Source organism: Macrotis lagotis, chromosome 2 (genome assembly GCF_037893015.1).
Source record: "Macrotis lagotis isolate mMagLag1 chromosome 2, bilby.v1.9.chrom.fasta, whole genome shotgun sequence".
In the NCBI taxonomy this organism is placed as follows: Eukaryota; Metazoa; Chordata; class Mammalia; order Peramelemorphia; family Peramelidae; genus Macrotis; species Macrotis lagotis.
The window spans coordinates 321,991,179-322,009,206 of NC_133659.1; the positions used below are offsets into that span (position 1 = coordinate 321,991,179).

General features: G+C 38.2%; 1 protein-coding gene across 1 annotated transcript in view; it reads left to right on the forward strand.

Moving 5' to 3' along the window:
* The window catches only part of STAB2 (stabilin 2), a 165,948-nt gene that overhangs the window by 102,321 nt on the left and 45,599 nt on the right, over positions 1 to 18,028 (forward strand). Inside the window, exons 38-45 of the mRNA XM_074226721.1 lie at positions 728 to 923; positions 1,962 to 2,057; positions 4,264 to 4,309; positions 6,322 to 6,398; positions 8,788 to 8,913; positions 10,119 to 10,192; positions 14,041 to 14,112; positions 17,733 to 17,852. Of these exons, the coding sequence (XP_074082822.1) occupies positions 728 to 923; positions 1,962 to 2,057; positions 4,264 to 4,309; positions 6,322 to 6,398; positions 8,788 to 8,913; positions 10,119 to 10,192; positions 14,041 to 14,112; positions 17,733 to 17,852 (807 nt within the window). The remainder of the gene's footprint in view (positions 1 to 727; positions 924 to 1,961; positions 2,058 to 4,263; positions 4,310 to 6,321; positions 6,399 to 8,787; positions 8,914 to 10,118; positions 10,193 to 14,040; positions 14,113 to 17,732; positions 17,853 to 18,028) is intronic.

Consider the following 18,028-nt stretch of genomic DNA (forward strand, 5'->3'; position numbering starts at 1 on the left):
CCCTCCCATCTTTTTTCTTCTATTCTTTTTTTAAGAAGCATAGATGATTATTATGCTTTTTTGAGACTGAGCCCATCTGGTTCAAGATGAAAGAACGCCAGTCCCTCACAAGATCATTCCCAATACTGATGGGCATAGAAGCTTTGACCTTCTTCACTTTTCTAACCTGAGTCAATGTTTCCCTTCTTACACTTCTGGGTACCTCCCCCCACTCCCGGCAGTTGAGAATGTATGAGTATGAGAATATTAGAACTGGATTTAATTTGGACTCCATATTGGATTTAGATCATCTTCAGTTTAAATTTGCAAAACCTAGATGATCCAACAGTCTTAGCTTCCCCAGCAGCAGGGCTTCCAGGCCCAAGCTACCACATCATCGACTTTGAAGTGACTTAGGGGTCACCCAGTCCAACTCTCCCAACCTTGAAGTTAAAGAACCAAAGCCTTAGAGAGGTGCCATAGGATCCCACATACACCTTTCACCCCTTTATAGCCAAATCCTACAACACTGGACAAAACTGTGATAGACTTGAAGTGTATCACACCTCTGAGGCTTTCTACCTGTGCAACCATGGGCAAGTCATTTGGCCTCACCTTAGTTTCCATAATTATAAAATGAGAGACTTGGGTTAAAAACTCTGAAGTCCCTTTGGGTTCTAGGGCTATCTATCATGATCCTTTGAGATACGAGCTTTGGAGTCCAAAATGACTAACTTCTCCATTTCAGACTAAAGAGTGCTGTGCAGGCTTCTTTGGACCTCAGTGCCAGCTCTGCCCTGGCAAAGCTGGTAACGCCTGCTTTGGGAATGGCATCTGCCTAGATGGAGTGAACGGGACTGGAGTATGCGAGTGTGAAGAAGGGTTCAGTGGCACAGCCTGTGAGACCTGCACGGAGGGCAAATATGGATACAACTGTGACCAAGGTGAGGAGGGCATGGGGTCTTTCTTTCCCTGCTATCAGATAGCTAGATGACCTCAAAAATGATCTTCCCTTGAAGTGCCTTCAGGTCAATGGACAAGTCATCTGCAAGGTCTCTATCTCTAAGCAACAGTGTTCTTGAGCTATCAAAATTTTCATTTAGTTGATAGTTTTCTCATTTTTTATTTATCATTTAGATGATAAAAATCCAATTCACATGCTCTTTGCATATGGTCCAGGTTTTCTCAGATTTTTTCTTTTAATTAAATACCATGAAACTTGCCAGGCTCCCTCAAGGACATGGCAGCTTCCTCTTAAACACCAATCCATATTCTTATAATAAGAATCATTCACATTTTTATGATGAAAGATGATGTGCCATAATCAACAAAGGGCTGCCCAGAAACCTAGAAAGATATACAGATAGCTGTGTTATCAACTGCAACCAAGTTATTTTACTTCTAAGACCTCCAGTTTCTGTTAGATGGAGAAAAGGTGTGAATCTACATTGGTGAAGGGAATTTTCCTTCTTCAAGATTCCTCTATAGCAAATAGATCAAATCCCTATTCCGATTTATTTGAGAACTGATATTACACCATCCTTAAAAGTTTGCAAATCCTTTTATGTATATTTTGCCAATGATTGTTCAACCTTTTTGGTTGTGTTTGACTTTTCTTGACACATTTTCTTGCCAGAGATACCAGAATGGTTTGCCATTTCTTTCTCTGGCTCATTTTATAGATGAAGAAACTGAGACAAATGGGGAGAAATGGTTTGTTCAGGGTCACATAGCTAGTCATTTTATCTGGATTTGAACTCAGGGCTTTCTAGACTATTCCATTGGACCATAGCTCTCTTGTACTTTCAGAGATTATATGTTCTCTCTGGAAATAAGTATTAGCTATAGGCTTGGCCTCATACAGGATCAGCAAATTCTAGAAAGTCACATCAAGGCCATGGTTGTAGCTGATACTAGTAATAAACAATGCACATCTTGCTCACAGGATGGGGTTTTGCTTACTGTTTTCCTTTTTGATTTAGTATGCAGTTGTCTCCATGGACGATGCAGCCAGGGGCCCAGTGGTGATGGATCCTGTGAATGTGATGTTGGTTGGAGGGGCGTGAAATGTGACAGTGGTAGGTCAGTCTTAAGTCTTTGAACAAAAACAGTAATATTCATTATCATCATCATCATATGCAATTTAGCATATTCTATATCATAATTTCATCTTATATAGAAGCATCATAATTCTATCATTAAGTAACAATTATCATATGTAATGTAATAAGCATTACATGTGATATAATTCTAATATAATGAGTGGAAGGAGAACTGAGTTTGGTGTCAAAGTGTATATTCATTAAATTATATAGCACAGGAGAGCAGTTAGGTGGTGCAGTAGATAGAGCACCAGCCCTGGAGTTAGGAGGACCAAGTTCAAAGCTCACCTCAGACACTTAATAATTGCCTACCTGTGTGACCTTGGGCAAGTCACTTAACCCCATTGCCTTAAACAAATACAATTTTTTAATTATATAACACAATAGTAATAATAATAATAATAATTCTATGATATAATTATCAGTATACAACATAATAGTTATGATAATTCATATAATAGCCAATATAGTTATATAATACAATTATTAAATTAGAAAATATATGTTATATAATGTTTATTATAAATATAATAATTATATAATTGATCATTGTTATTAATTATAATAATAAATATGTGATCTCGTTGATGTATTAATTATTAATTATATTAATATGTTATCATACATTAATGCAATATATTATTATATAATACAATATGCTATTATACAATATATTATTATACATTAATATATTAATTATTAGTGCAAATTAATTAGTGTAAAGGAAACTCCTACCAATGAAGACTTATACCTTCTCTTTAGCTTAAGGTCTTGGAGAATGAAACAATAGGATTAGGCCAGGTGCTGTCACATACACTATGTCATTTGAGTCTCACCCTATGAGGTGGCTACAACAAATGGGGTGGATATATGCCATTTGACAAATAAAGAGCAACCCAGTGGTTTTCCAAAGGTCACAATAGTCAATCAAAGAGATGTTTATAGTACTAGAACCCAGAATTCCCTCCTCGTCATCCCTGTGTTCTTTCCATCACATGGCAAGTTCTCTTGAACACTGGAGACACTGGAGAACACTCTTGAAAACTGCAAGCGAGGAAACAAGAAGCAGCAAAAATGATAATGGTATTTTTAAAGTGGTTTAAGATTACAAAGCACTTTGCTAATATTACCTCATTTAATGTTCACAACAGCTTGATGAGATACGCACTACAAGTGATATCACCCCCATTTTAAAGATGAAGAGGCTGAGACTCTAGTAAAGCTGAGACTCATAGCCACATATAATAAATTTCAGAGGCATGATTTGAACCCATATCTTCCCCACTCCAAGACGGAGATCCAATCACTTGTCCATCTCCCTCTCTTACAATATGATGTTTAGTTCCAGAGATGCACACCAGTATTAAGAACCAACAAAAGGAAGCTGAAGATCATGACTTTCAATATTTGGTAGAGTTGCCCATTGAATGTAAGATATTTGTACAGAGTGGGAGAAGCACCGAATTTGGAGCCAAAAAACCTAGCTTCAAATCCCATTTCTTACTTAGTTAATATTTCTAGACTTCTCAATTTCCTTATCTTTGAAATGAAGGTGGGTGGCTAGGTGACGAAGTGAATAGAGCACCGGCCTTGGAGTCAGGAGTACCTGGGTTCAAATCCGACCTCAGACACTTAATAATTACCCATCTGTGTGGCCTTGGGCAAGCCACTTAGCCCCATTGCCTTGAAAAATCTAAAAAAAAAAAATGAAGGGAGATGTATTAGATGATCTTTGAGATTCCTATCAACTTTATATTTGGAATTCTATGAAGTTTTGTCACAGAAACTCTACATTCCTCTTATGGTACATTACTTCCATGGTCCAGGAGAAGCCCAAGATCATAGGATCATAGAAGTAGGGTTAGCTAGACAATATCTCAGAAGCCAACTAATCTAACACTCTCATTTTACAGAAGAGGAAAGTGATGCTTAAGAGGGTTATGTGACCGTGGATCACTGATAGGATCGTAGATATTGAGCTAGAGGCAATTAAGTTCAAATTTTTCATTTTATAGACAAAGAGACTGATGGCCATAGAGGCTGATTTGTCATGTCTCTGCACGCTGCTGACTTGGGGAGTAATATAGTAATCAATTGAATTTTTCTGGACATGAAAGGGGCTCCATGGTTTTCATGAAGTCCAGCCTTCCCAGAGGAGGAGTAATTTTTTCTTTTTTTTCAGAGATCAAGGAAGATGACTGTAACAGCACCTGCCACACCAGTGCAAAGTAAGTATCTCCCCTCCACACTCTCTGAGTGTGTCTGAGTAGGGAAATTATTTCTTCCAGGGGATCTCCAGCTCATCCATTGTCCCAGGGCCTATGGGACAGGGGGGACAGGGCTGCCTGGGTTACATTTGGTCACACTTGATGTGGACAGAATCAGTGCTAAAGTCACAATTGCTTTATAGTTACTGAATACCCTTCTGGCATAGGATGTGTTCCTAGAATTTGTTGTGAGGCTAAAATTAGGATATCTGAGAATTAGGCCACAAGCAGCTCCTCATATTCCCTTTGGGAAGTTGCCACCTGAATTCATGGGATTTAGAACTTGGAAAGAACTAGAGAAATCCTCTAGTCCAATCCCCTCATTTTAGAATTAAGGAAACAGACTTGCCCAGAGTCATACAGGAAGTAAACAGGATCATAGATCTAACACTGGACAAGACCCCAACGAGTCCAACCCAATCAATGTCGAGATGAGGAGCTGGAGATCTTGAATGTGAAGCACCTACCCAATGATGCATGGATAAGCAGATCCAAGTCGTCTGCCTGCGTCACGATGTGCCACCTCTATCTGGGTCATCTGCAGGCAGTGGGCGATATTGCCCTAGTGCAATCCAAATGGCACTGAAAACAGACCCAAAATAGAAAGTTCCCCAGGACATCCTCTCAGTGAGCTGATCTGGCACCAGTTCTGTGAAAGCAAGAAGGGGGGTGAGGAGAAAGAGGAGAGGGAGGGAGGAAGAGAAAGAAAGGAAGAGGAAAAAGAGGAGGAGGAGGAGGAGGAGGAAGGAGACAGATGGACTTCAATTCCCTGACTTAGGGAAGGCTCATTCTCAGTCCTCTTGGACCTCAGAGGCCAGATCTAGTCCAACGCCTTCATTTTAAAGAGGAGGAAAAACTGTGTGCCTTACCCAAGGAGTAAGAAGTAGAACCACTGACCCTGTTGAGTTTCTTAATGAACTTAGTATTTCAATGGTGCTATAGTGTGGGGAATGGGGTTGGGGATAGTATATTTGGAATCTGAGGAGCTGGGTTCAAGCCTCACCTCTGTCACAGCCTTTGTGAGTTTAGGTAAGTCACCTACTCTGTGACTCAGTTTTCTTTTCTGTAAAATGAAGGCATGGCTCTAAAGCTATCATCCTTTGAGTTCAAGAGGAGTGAGAATGAATCTTCCCTAAGTTAGGGCATAGAATAGAAGTGTTTCTGGGGTTCTCTTTCCTCCTCTCTCTAACTTCCTCTAGCTCTTTGCCTTTTCTCTCTTTCTTTGACTCTCTCTTTCTCTCTCTCTCTCTCTCTCTCTCTCTCTCTCTCCTCCCCCCCCTCCCTCCCTCCCTCCCTGTGTGTGTCTCTGTGTGTGTTTCTCTTCCTTTCTCTGTCTTTCTATCTCTCTGTCTCTCTGGATCTCCCTGTCTTTGACTCTATTTGTCTGTCTGTCTCTCTCACTGTCTTTCTTGTCTCTCTTTCCCTCTCTCCCTCTCTCTCTCTGTAGCTTTGTCTCTATATCTCTGTCTCTTTGTCTGTTTCTGACTCTGATTCTTTCTCTCCCTTTCCCTTTCCCTTTCCCTCTCCTTTCCTTCCCTTTCTTGCACATCTGACTTTCCCCTCTTCCCCTAGATCCATGATCCTATGACCCCTGTCTCTGCCTCAGTTCTCTCAACTGCAAAATGTGGGGATTAAGTTCCAAAAGTCCCTTCCATTTTTACTTACAATCCAGCTGATCTGTGAGTTAAATGCCATTGTCTTAACTGGCAGACAGTGGTCACCCACTATTGGGAATTAACATTTGGGGACTTAACCAAAAAAAAAAAACTGGGGAGTTTTGAGCATAGGACAATCCTACCAGTAGCTTCTGCTCCTGTGCGGGTGTCATTATTGCAAGAACTGTGGTAGGGATTTCTTTAGGTCTTTTGCCTTTATACGTCCAGTGTTCAGCATGGGGCCTGGCTCAGAGCAGGTGCTTCATAAAAACTCATGGATTGGTTTTCTGATCTTGTAACTTGCCTCTTGTTTCTTAGCTGCCTTCTTAATTCTGATGGGTCAGCGTTCTGCAAGTGTGCAGCCGGCTTCCAAGGGAATGGGACAGTCTGCACAGGTGAGGGGATTCATTTCCTGCCTCTTCAAAGCATCCTGGTGATAAATCCTTGTGTTTTGCTCTTTGGTCCAATGGAAATTTCTGGGGACTTCAATCATTGTGAACAGTGAATTCACAGGAACCCAGACTTAATGCTAAAAAGGACCTCAAAAGCCATCTAGTCCAGGACTCTTATTGGACAGATGAGAAACTGAGGCTCAGACATGTGAATCAGCTTGCTAATCAACACACAACTAACATGTACCTGGGATGAGATTTGAACCTAGGTCTTCCTAGGAACAGCAAGATGACCTAGTGAATAAAATACTGGCCCTAGAGGCAAAAAGATTTGAGTTCAAGCCTAACCTCAGATACTAACTGTGCAGCCCTAGAGAAGTCACTTAGTCTCTTTTGTCTCAGTTTCCCCATCTGTAAAATGAGAAGAAGAATAATAGCAGTTACCTTCCACAGTTGCTGGAATCAAATCGAGATAATATTTGTAAAATATAATACCTAAAATATAATAAGGGTTATACAAATTTAAGCTGTGGTTATTTTATGATTATATTATTTATTTGTTTGGAATTATATAATTATAATTATATAAATTATGTATTATAATTATATATTATTTTATATAATAATTAATGTGTGTCAATAATTATTATCTAAAATCAATATATAATCCACATTATTCTCTTACTGTTTGATTACTATGCAATTATATAAATTATTAATGTATGAAATATATAAATTATTTAACTATAATTATATTAATAAAGAATTATTTATGATCCACTCAGCACCATGTCTGGGGCAGAGCAGGCCCAACTTTAAGTCTAACATTCCATGCTGCCTCTTCAGTTGAATGCACTACATGGAACTTGTGGTCACAAGGGCCCCAAATTATTATGCATCTGTTGCATTCATTCTGGAAGCTGCCTATAATAATAGTTGTCTCCTGTTGACCTGGTAGGTCACGAACACCCCCAGACTCCTTTCTTTCAATTCTATTCTCTAAAGCAACAGATAATATGTCTAATTACTTTTCCATATGACAGCCTACATAATGTTTGTAAAAAAAAAAAAAGGAGAGGAACCTCAAAGATGTGTCCATAAGCAGGAAACATTATATTCCCAGATGGAGCTGGGGTTGATGGGCCTGGACTGTGACTATTTTCATTTTCTACTGGGTCAACTAAGAGGCTGACAAACCGGTGATCAAATTCCATTCACCAGACCATTCCTTTAGTCAGAATCCCTTCTGCAAGTCAACAAATATTTATTAATCACTTGTTTTGTGTAGGCCACCAGATAAGGACCAGGGCTATAAAAACAGATATGACACAACCCATGTTTTCAAGGGCTACCATATGAGGGGAAAAATAACCATGACACAGAGAGGGAAATGTGATACCTGGAAAAGTGCAGGCAAAGTCCAATCAGAAATATGAGGGACAAGAGATATTATTCAATCAATAAAGGAGATGGAGGAAGAGAGATAGATCAGAAACTCCCAGAAGGAGAAGACATCTGAGTTTTCTCTTAGAGGGAGGGAAAAAAACTATTGTGATCACCTCAACTCCTCAGCCTCAGAGCCTAGGCCCTGAAAGTCATGACATCGTTTACTAGATGTCCTGAAACTGAACAACAGCATCAAACAAAAACATATTTAGTATTATCATTTATTAATAATATTACTAATAATATAATTTGTGTTAATTAAATTAATAGTACAAAGCTAATACATTAATTACCTTATATTTAATTTGTTCTTCCAAAGGAATGTAAATCCCCATTAAAATTATTTTAAATTTAAATAGAAACCCAAGTTCTTTAGAATTATCCTTGATCACTGAGGAGAGCAAAGTCCTTCCTAGTTGCTCATCTCACAATGCCGCTGTTTTAATGCATACAATGTTCTCCTGCTTCTGCTCACTGCCCTCAGCATCTGTTCATGCAAGCCTACTTAATTTACGTAGCTTAAATAATAGAAATTCACATATTCTCCTTATCCTCTGGTCTACAACCTATATGAAAATGTTGGTTTTTATTTGATGTTCATTCAGATCAGATTAAGAATAAAAGAAAGTAATGTATCCAGTGACTCTAGCAGAGTAAATAGAAATAATAAACTCCCAAATAATCCAAATTGAATGTTAAGAAATTATAAAGATAAAGGTGACAAGAAAGAAGAGCCATGAGATAACTCCACCCTTCTCCCTTCTGTCATCAGATGTGGAAGCAAAAGATATGGGTTCAAATCTTGATCATACTATGTTCTACCTGAATGATTTGGGGCAAGATGCTTCACCTCAGTTTCCTTTTCTGTAAAATGGGGGGGGGTGTGGAATAAGAGATCTCCAAGGTGACTTCTCGTTCTCAAGCTATAATCCATTCCTTTCTGTAGCAATTGATGCCTGTAAAACCAGTAATGGGGGTTGCTCCCCCAAAGCGGACTGCAGGAGAACCACCCCCGGAAATCGAGTCTGTGTTTGCAAAGCAGGATACACCGGGGATGGTATCGTGTGCTTAGGTATGTGTGAAGCCATAACTAGGGTGGAGAAGCTGGAATTTTCCCCTAGGCACCTAAATTTAAGGGACAGTAAGAATACACTTTTATCATTACAGCACTAACCACTACACCACTTATCTACCCCTCCCTAATATTGTGGTACAGTGAATAGAGCACCAAACTTGGAGTCAGGGGGACAGGAGTTTGAATCCAGCCTCAGTCATTTAGCTATGTGACTTTGGGCAAGTCACTTAACCTTGATTGTCTTGCATCCAGGGTCATCTCCAGTCATCCTGATCCATATCTGGCTACTGGATCCAGATGACTCTGGAGGAGAATGTGAGGCTGGTGACTTAGTATAGCACCCCCTCACTCAAATGCAAGACATGGGCTTGTCATGGCATCACCTCCCTGATGCCAGGCTCTTCTTCAAGAATGAAGGACAGGGGCAGCTAGGTGGCACAGTGAATAGAGCACTGGCCTTGGAGTCAGGAGTACCTGGGTTCAAATCCGGTCTCAGACACTTCATAATTGCCTAGCCGTGTAGCTTTGGGCAAGCCACTTAACCCCATTGCCTTGCAAAATCTAAAAAACAAAAAAAGAATGAAGGACAAATATTATTACTGTTTCTTACAAAGTAAAAAACTGATGGAGTGCTATCTGTGGGGTGGGGGTGGGGGGAGGGAAGCAAGATTGGGGGGAAACTGTAAAACTCAAATAATATCTTTAATAAAAATTAAAAAAAGAATTCATCACTTATAGCCAACCTATTATGTATATACTTTTGTGAACTTAGAAGGCCAGGGTTAAAATTAAAGATAGAAGTAGAAGTTGCAAGTAGAATTTGACTATCTTTCACTTTGACATTATCTTCTATGTTTGTATTCTGTGACATATAGCCTTCTAGCTCCCAGGGCTACCACCTATAGAAAGAGACATTGGAGTAGAACTTTACTTGGAGGAGATTCAAATAACTTTTTAACAAGAAATATTGATAACTGAGATATATATATGTATATACATATATACATATATATAAAACATTTTAAAGTAATCAAATTCAAAATTAAAGTATTTCATGTGAAAAAAATATTATTACTGTTTCTTAACAGAGTAATCTAAAGTCTTCACAGCTTATGCTGTCTAGGCAAATGCCCAATTCTCCTAGGACCCCTCCCCTGGAAAAGCACTTTAATCTGACTGATTGTCATCTTTATATTTCAAAGAAATCAACCCCTGTTTGGAAAACAATGGTGGCTGTGACCAAAATGCAGAATGCACCCAGGTTGGACCCAACCAGGTAAACTGTGTTTCCATGCCCCACCTTCCTCCTTGTTCTAGACTTCTTTTGGTGAAGTCCTTGGGGGCCATTAACTATTAGCTTCTTTGAAGAGAATGAGGTAGCATGGCACCATAGAATGTATCATTGGTATCAGGGCAATGATAACATGACATCAGATCTGGAATCAGAAGATCCAGGTTCAAATCCAGCCTTTGATGTTTACTACTAATGTGACTTTGGTAAGTAGTTAATCTCCCAGTCTCAATTTTCCTTATTTATGATTACTGAAGATCTAGGATGAATAATGCTTCATACCTCTTTGGCAGAGAGATAATGGACCAGGGAAGCAGAAGGAAACACTTTCAGATTTGTTGTTCTGCATGAATTTACTTATTTATTATAGAAGGCTTTTTTGGAAGGAGGCTAAGATGGAACTAGTGAAAGTAATACTTTAAAAAAAGGAATGGAAATGAATCATAAAAATACATAGAAGAAAACAGAAGCATTATTAGGAACATAGCATAAAGTTAAAATGATTATTAAATTTGATTTTTTAAAGGAAAACAAGTTATCCATAAAGAAGTTTATCAGTTTCGTGGATAGTCCTTTTTCTCATCTTTTTCAAAGAGGGAAATGTTTGTGTTTACTATTTATTAAAGAGAAGAACGATTTTTTTAAAAGGAAGACATTGGATTGAATGGCCTCCAAGATCCTTTCCAACTCTAACCCTCAGACCCTCTAAACCTCAAGCCAGCAGAGAGACAGACCCAGAGAAGGTTCTTTGAAGAACATGGCTCAGGGTCTGATGAATATTCTTCCAGGGTAACAGGAAAATATAGAGACTAGCCACTAAATAGACAGCTTCAGCTACCGCTGATAGTCTAATCTTATCAACAGCTCTATTTCTTCACAGCCCTCCTCAATCAATAAGTTTTATTAGTCCACAAGCATTTCTTAATTACTTGTGACTATAATCACAATAGTCTTTATATAGCAATGTATTATTAGTCACAAGCATTTATTAATAACATTTTATTATTATAATTATTATAGATCATTGTATTAATATATTATATAACAATTGTAATAATAAAATAGTCTTTATATGGTATCTAGTATGTCTCAGGTCCTATTATCTTCTTTGATTCTCACAATCCTGGCAAACTGAGGCAAAGAAGGCAAATAGAGATTAAGGGCCTTGCCCAAGGTGGCACAACTAGTAAATGCCTAAGTATGGATTTGAACTCAGGCCTTCCTGACTAGTTTCCAAGCTAGAACAGGCTTATGTGCTAAGTGCTGTGAATACAAATATAATCTCTGTTTACATTCTAAGGGAGGAAAAAAGACAACACAGAAAAAAAATATCGCAAAGTAAGGGAGAGGAGGCGGTTAACCATGTAGAGATAATGGAGAAGTCTAGATAGCAAATTGGTGAGAAATGAAGAAATGACTCTTCATCCACTATATGTCAGGCAATTGCTATGCTATATTAAGAGGACAGAAAGATCAAATTGAATGACTGTGTCCTCAAGGAGCTTCCATTCTCTCCTCACAACAACCACCCTGTGGAGAAGGGAATATAGCTATTATTATCCCCAATTTCTAGTGGAAGAAACTGAGACTTAGAAAGTGATTTGGTCAGTGGGGCTATCCAGAATCAAAACAGAATCTCAGAGCTCCAAGCTGTACCAAAACAGGAATATTGTCTATAGCTTCATTGGAAGATGGTCAGCTAACCTATCAGGACAGGAGTTCAAATCCAGTTTCAGACACTTGCCACATACTAGCTGTGTGACCTTGGGCAAGTCACTTAACCCCAACTGGTGCACATTCAGGGTCATCTCCAGTTCTAATTCATATCTGGCCACTAGACCGGATGACTCTGGAGGAGAAAGTGAGACTGGTGACTTCACTCAAATCCAATTCACATGCTCGTCACAGCATCCCCTCCCTGATGTCGTGGTGTTCTTCAAAAACGAAGGACAAACATTATTACCAAAGACTTCCCTTCAGTGATGGAGGATCCCCACCTTCTGAAGGAGTCTGTGCCGTGTTAGGGTTACTTGAATTGTTAAATTCTTACACAGAGCCTAGATTTGCCTCAGTCAGTCTTATTGCTCCTAGTCAGACTCTTTGCGGACAGTCATTCTTACACCACCCTGAAGCCATCCACTGGACTCTTCCAGGCTGTTAGTATCCTTAAAATGTGAAGCCTGGAACTGAGTGTTCTAGGACATGGTCTGACTATAGCAGAATAGAAGCCCTAGGAGAAACTGCTCTTCACATAGCCTGAAATTGCTTTAAGATATTTACTTATTTTGATCTTGCAGCCCATTAAAATACCCAAATCTCCTTATAAACTGTGGCTTAGAAAGTGGTTTGGTCAGGGTTTTTTTTTTTAGAAAGTGGTTTTTAGTCAGGTCCTGGCATCCCCACCCCAATCGTTGAGCAGTTTTCTTTTTTAAAAAAACCTTAGTTTAGTTATTTCTATTTCTTAGAAAGGATTGATTCTGAGATTTCATTGGCAGAAGGAACTCTAATGGAAAAAACCATCTCTCTCAAAGCAGATGGTACCTGTTCTTCCATTTATATTCAAGGGCACGGAAAAGATAAGAGATTCAGGGGCAGCTGGGTGGTGCAGTGGATAGAGCACCAGCCCTGGAGTCCGGAGGACCTGAGTTCAAATCCAGCCTCAGACATCTAATAATTCCCTAGCTGTGTGACCTTAAGCAAGTCACTTAACCCCATTGCCCTGCAAAAAAAAAAAAAACTAAATAAAAAAAAGATAAGAGATTCATCCAGAGTCACCTAGCCAGTACTTATTAGAAGTATTCCTGTAATTCAGATCTTTCTACTTTCTATCCACAATAGGATACTGATTTTTTTTTATTTACCTATATTAAATTTCAGTTCCTTAGATTTGTTTTTTCATTCTAACTTAGTGAGATAATTTTGAATCCTGATTCTGTTATCAAACATATCAGTTAGCTATGTGTCATCTATATCTTCTCCCAAGTGAATAGTAAGATGCTAACCAGCATGGATCCAAGGGCATTACCCCACAGACCTCTCTCCAGGCCATATTGGTGACTTGGTGACTTACTGGATCTGATCGTTAACTGTTTCTAAGTCCAGCTACTTATACTATCATCTGGCTCCCCTCTTTCCATCTTTTCCACAAAGAAGGCTTTGTCAGATACACGCATTACTGAAATCTAGCTAAACTATATCTATATTCCCCCATCCAGTAACACTGCCAAAAAAAAAAAAAAAACAGAAAGAAGGTGACCATTATTTTCCTTTTTAAACTGAGGCCAGAAAAAAAAATAATAAACTGAGCCAGCACCCTAGTATTGTCTACCTAGGTGGCACAGTGGATTGAAAACTGGGTTTGGAGTCAGGAAGATCTGCCTTAGTTTCTTCGTAATAATAACACCTACCTTTCAGGGTTGCTGTGAAGATCAAATGAGAAAATATTGGAAAATTCTTTGCAAATCATAAAGCACCATGCTAATGCCAGTTACTATTATTGCTTCATTTCCAGTGCTCTTTCTATTACCCTATTCTGCCTACTTGGTATAACTTCAAAGAGGCAGTGCAGATCCTTTTGTCCCTCAAAATGCAAACCCGGCTTGATGATGTCAGAAATTCCACAATTAGAGATTCATTATTTTCTCTTGAGATTTGCATTGCACCTTCTCTAAAGAGAAAGAGTCTATTACCAAGAGTTAGTCTTGGGTGAATGAGTTGATCATATCTCTTTTTGAAGTGAAAGGCAGTGATAAGGAGGGTTTTTTTTTTATTATATTACCATTACAAAGGACCTGAGAACTTAGTAAAGCTATTCTGCCTTTCTCCCTTTTTAGGCAGTTTGTAACTGTTTGCGAGGATATACAGGAGATGGGAAAACTTGCACTCTCATCAATATCTGCTTAACGGTGAGTAAGGTTTTGAAACAAATGTTTTCATATATAGATATATAGATATATAGATATATATTCAGTTTATTTTTTATTCTGGATATTCTTTTCTTTTTAAATATTGGGTTCCACATTGTCTTCCTCCCTCCCATGATATCAGTTATTCATGTAAAATCATACAAAACATTTCCGTATTAGTCATATTTGAAAAAAAAAGCAAGAAAAATAAAGTTAGACTCAGAGTTCACCACTTCTCTCTCAGGAGGTAGATAGCTTTTTTTCCATCATGTGCCCTCAGGAATGATCTGAGATCATTGCATTGATCAGAGTAGCCAAATTGTTCACGGTTGCTCATCACTGCAACATTGCTGGTACCATGGCCCATTAATGAGCTCCTGGTTCTTCTTACTTCACATTGCATCAGTTCATATAGGTCTTGCCCTGTTTTTTCTGAAATCGTCCCTTATTGTTTTCCACAGCATGATCATGTGCCACAACAATTTCAATCATTCTTCAATTGATCAGCAGCCTTACAATTTCCAGTTCTGGCAAAAGAATTACTATACATATTTTCATACACGTAGGTCCTTTCCCTTTTTCTTTAATATTTTTGAGATACAGACTGGTATTAGTCAAAAGGTATAGATAGTTTTATAACCCTTTGAGCCTACTTCCAAATTGTTCTCCATCCCCTCTAGCATTTGTTATTTCTGATAGGTGCGAAGTGGTCCCTCAGAGTTGTTTAATTTACATTTCTTTAATCCATAGTGATTTAGGGCATTTTTTATGTGACTATAGATAGATCTAATTTCTTCTTCTCAAAACTGCCCATTTATATCCTTTGACCATTTATCATTGGAGAATAACCTTTTGACTTCACTCATATATATATATATATATATATATATATATATATATATATATATATATATTTACAAATGCTCTTCAAAATCAAACCTGCTACCTTTTCTGAATCTTACTTAAGGTTAGATCTAGATAAATATGATAAATGAATTACCTAAGACCTTTGACCCCAAGTCTGTCTGTCTGTCTGTCTATCATCTATATGTCTGTTTATCTATGTGCCTATCCATCTATACCATACATGTATGGTATAAATATTCATGCAAATATGTGGTCTATATTATATGTATATATGCATATATACACATAAATTAGACTTTAAATTTCCCTCTCTCTTCACCAGATCACCAAATTAAACAGTGTCCAAATAATCTTGGAATTGTACTTCTGTAACTTTTTTACCCTTTCCATGTTAAATATTTTAATCTGCTTTCTCAGCTTTACAAATGGATATGTAATAGTATCAGTTTTTATGTTCCCTCCAACAATGCATATAGCCACTCATCTGTGGCTGCTCATCTCATCCCCTGTTTACAGAGAAAAAAAAGTGATGTTATAGATAGGTTAAAGTAGTTTTTCCAAGGTCACTCAGTAAATCCCTAGATTTCCCCAACCTTTCACTATGCATCTGTATAACAATAGTATGGTAAAAATTACCTGAAATTACTTTGCTTAGATGCTGGATTAACTCATCTATTTACATAGTTCATAAGATAATAGATTTAAAACTGGAAGGGACTCGAGTCTAACCTCTCCCCATTGTAAAAATAAGAAAACTGTGATTCCAAGAGTTTAAGTGATTGACCCAGAATCACATAGCCATTAAATGTTTGAGTTAGAATATTAGCTTTACTGAGTCCAAACCCTGTATTTTATAGATGGCAAAACCAAGGCACAGGGTCAAATAGCTAATAAATATCTGAGGCAGGATTTGAAGCCAGGTCCACTCTACCATGATGCCTGTCACATTATTTCCTTTGATAGAATGTAATCTCCACGAAGGCAGGGACTTCTCCATCTTTGCCTTTTTATCCTCCGGGACCTCAGTGTCTAATAGGAAAGACATTGTAAGTGATTATAAACAAAAATTTGTGTCCACCCAACTGCCTTTTATCCAAAGAGACAAGGTATTTCTCTGGGACAGTCCTCCGAGCTCCCCTGAGTAAATCACACAGATGTACTGGGATCAAGAAGCAAGCCTCTCTCCCAGAAAGTGATAATGCCTCAGAGATTCATTTCTATAAATACATCCCATCTTTTTTTATTTATAGTACTGAACACCTGAGATCCTCAGGGGTTTTTGGAAACTATTTAACCCAGAATTCCTATCCCTGGCACCTTTCCTTGGGGACAAGGACTGCATTGTTCTCTTGGGTTGGTCTGGCAACCTCCCATTCTCAGAATGATCTGGGGCTTGTTGTAATTCTACAGGGACAAAGCAAACCAGCAACCTTGGCTCCATGCCCATTGGCTTATCCTAACAGTTCTTGGCTTCATTTCAGGACTTTGGCTGTTTTTCAGAGCAGTCTGTCTTTGCCTCTTGTAATGAGTAACCTTTCTTAACTATCACATTTAAAAATCATCCTTCTCAAAGGCCCTGGTAAACATAGTGACTGCAGTCAGAGGAGCAGGCTTCAAATTCTTTTTTGACACTTGACTCCCTATCACCTTGGATCAGTCACTTAGTATCTTTGGACTAGGTGATCTCTGAAATCTCTTCCAAAGCTAGCCTTAGGACCTTTAACATGCATGTATTAAATGTCAAAGATAAAAACTGAACTCTTCTCTCAAGGTGATTATTAAGATGATAGATAATGTACATGAAGAAATAGAATATTCTTTGCTGTCACTTTATTATTTCTACATAATGATCACTTTTCAACATTGTTTATTAGGTATAGCTAAGTCTTTCCCTTGTCTCTGTTAAATGTCCTCACCTCAGCTCTGAAGTCTTTGAGGATAGGGATAGTATTGGCATTCTCATTCACTTATCCCCACACAAAAACTCCTGATCATGATGCCAACTGCCTGTTAAGTTTCTCTCCTATTAATGGAAGTGGATTGAAAAATACACTGCTCATGGGATCATTGATATTGAAAAGAAAGGGATCTAGAGGTCATCTAGTAAACTCCACTAGTTTTACAGATGGGGAAACCAAGACACATAGAGATAAAGTGACTTGCCTAAAATCATACAAGGAGTAAAGATCCAAAGGGAGAGTTGAACTGAGGTGTCCAGTCTTCAAAGCCTTTGTTCTTTCTACTATGCAATGTTGTTTGGGTTAAGAGTCATGTTATATAATAATAATGATGTTACATTATAATCATGTATTTCTATTTTATAGTATTTATGCATAGTATGCAATAGGAATATTATATGTTGTATAATAAGCTATAATAATAATAGTTATTATACTAACCAACTCAATGATCCCTGACATGCTCATATAGTATTAGAAATGTGTTATGGTGAGTCTGCCATCTTGTAAATCAAGTGGAATGAAGGTACCTGCTGCCCACCAATCCAAATTCATTGATATCCATCAAGGACATTTTTAAGTGTTTGCTATGTGCTAAGCACCAAAGAATGAAACAATCCCTACTTACAAGAAGCTTACATTCTAAAGAGAAAGTAAGACTTGAGCAAGAACAAAGCCCCTTTTTTTCAAGTTTACCAAATGAATTTAAAATGAAATCATCACTTGGACTTGTGTACAAGTTTGTTTGAAACAAGTAAACTAACTGAATTACTCTTCCATTGGCAATCCCACTAGAGAAATGGGGGCTGCAGTCAGTTTGCTGTCTGCAATCAAACATCAGTGGAAGAAAGGACTTGCACCTGTAGACCAGGCTACAAGGGCGATGGATTCATCTGTCGGGGGTCCATCTATCTGGTAAGTCATTTCTTAGAAGGCATGTTAGCAAAGGCAAGTGTCCATCAAGGGGGAAAAATCAAAGGAATGTTTGACTATCAGTCTTACCAAGTTTTTTCTATGTCTTTACAAATAAAGGAATGAATGACTGGATTACAGCATTTGTTTATCAAATATAGCTTGTTTAATATGTCCTA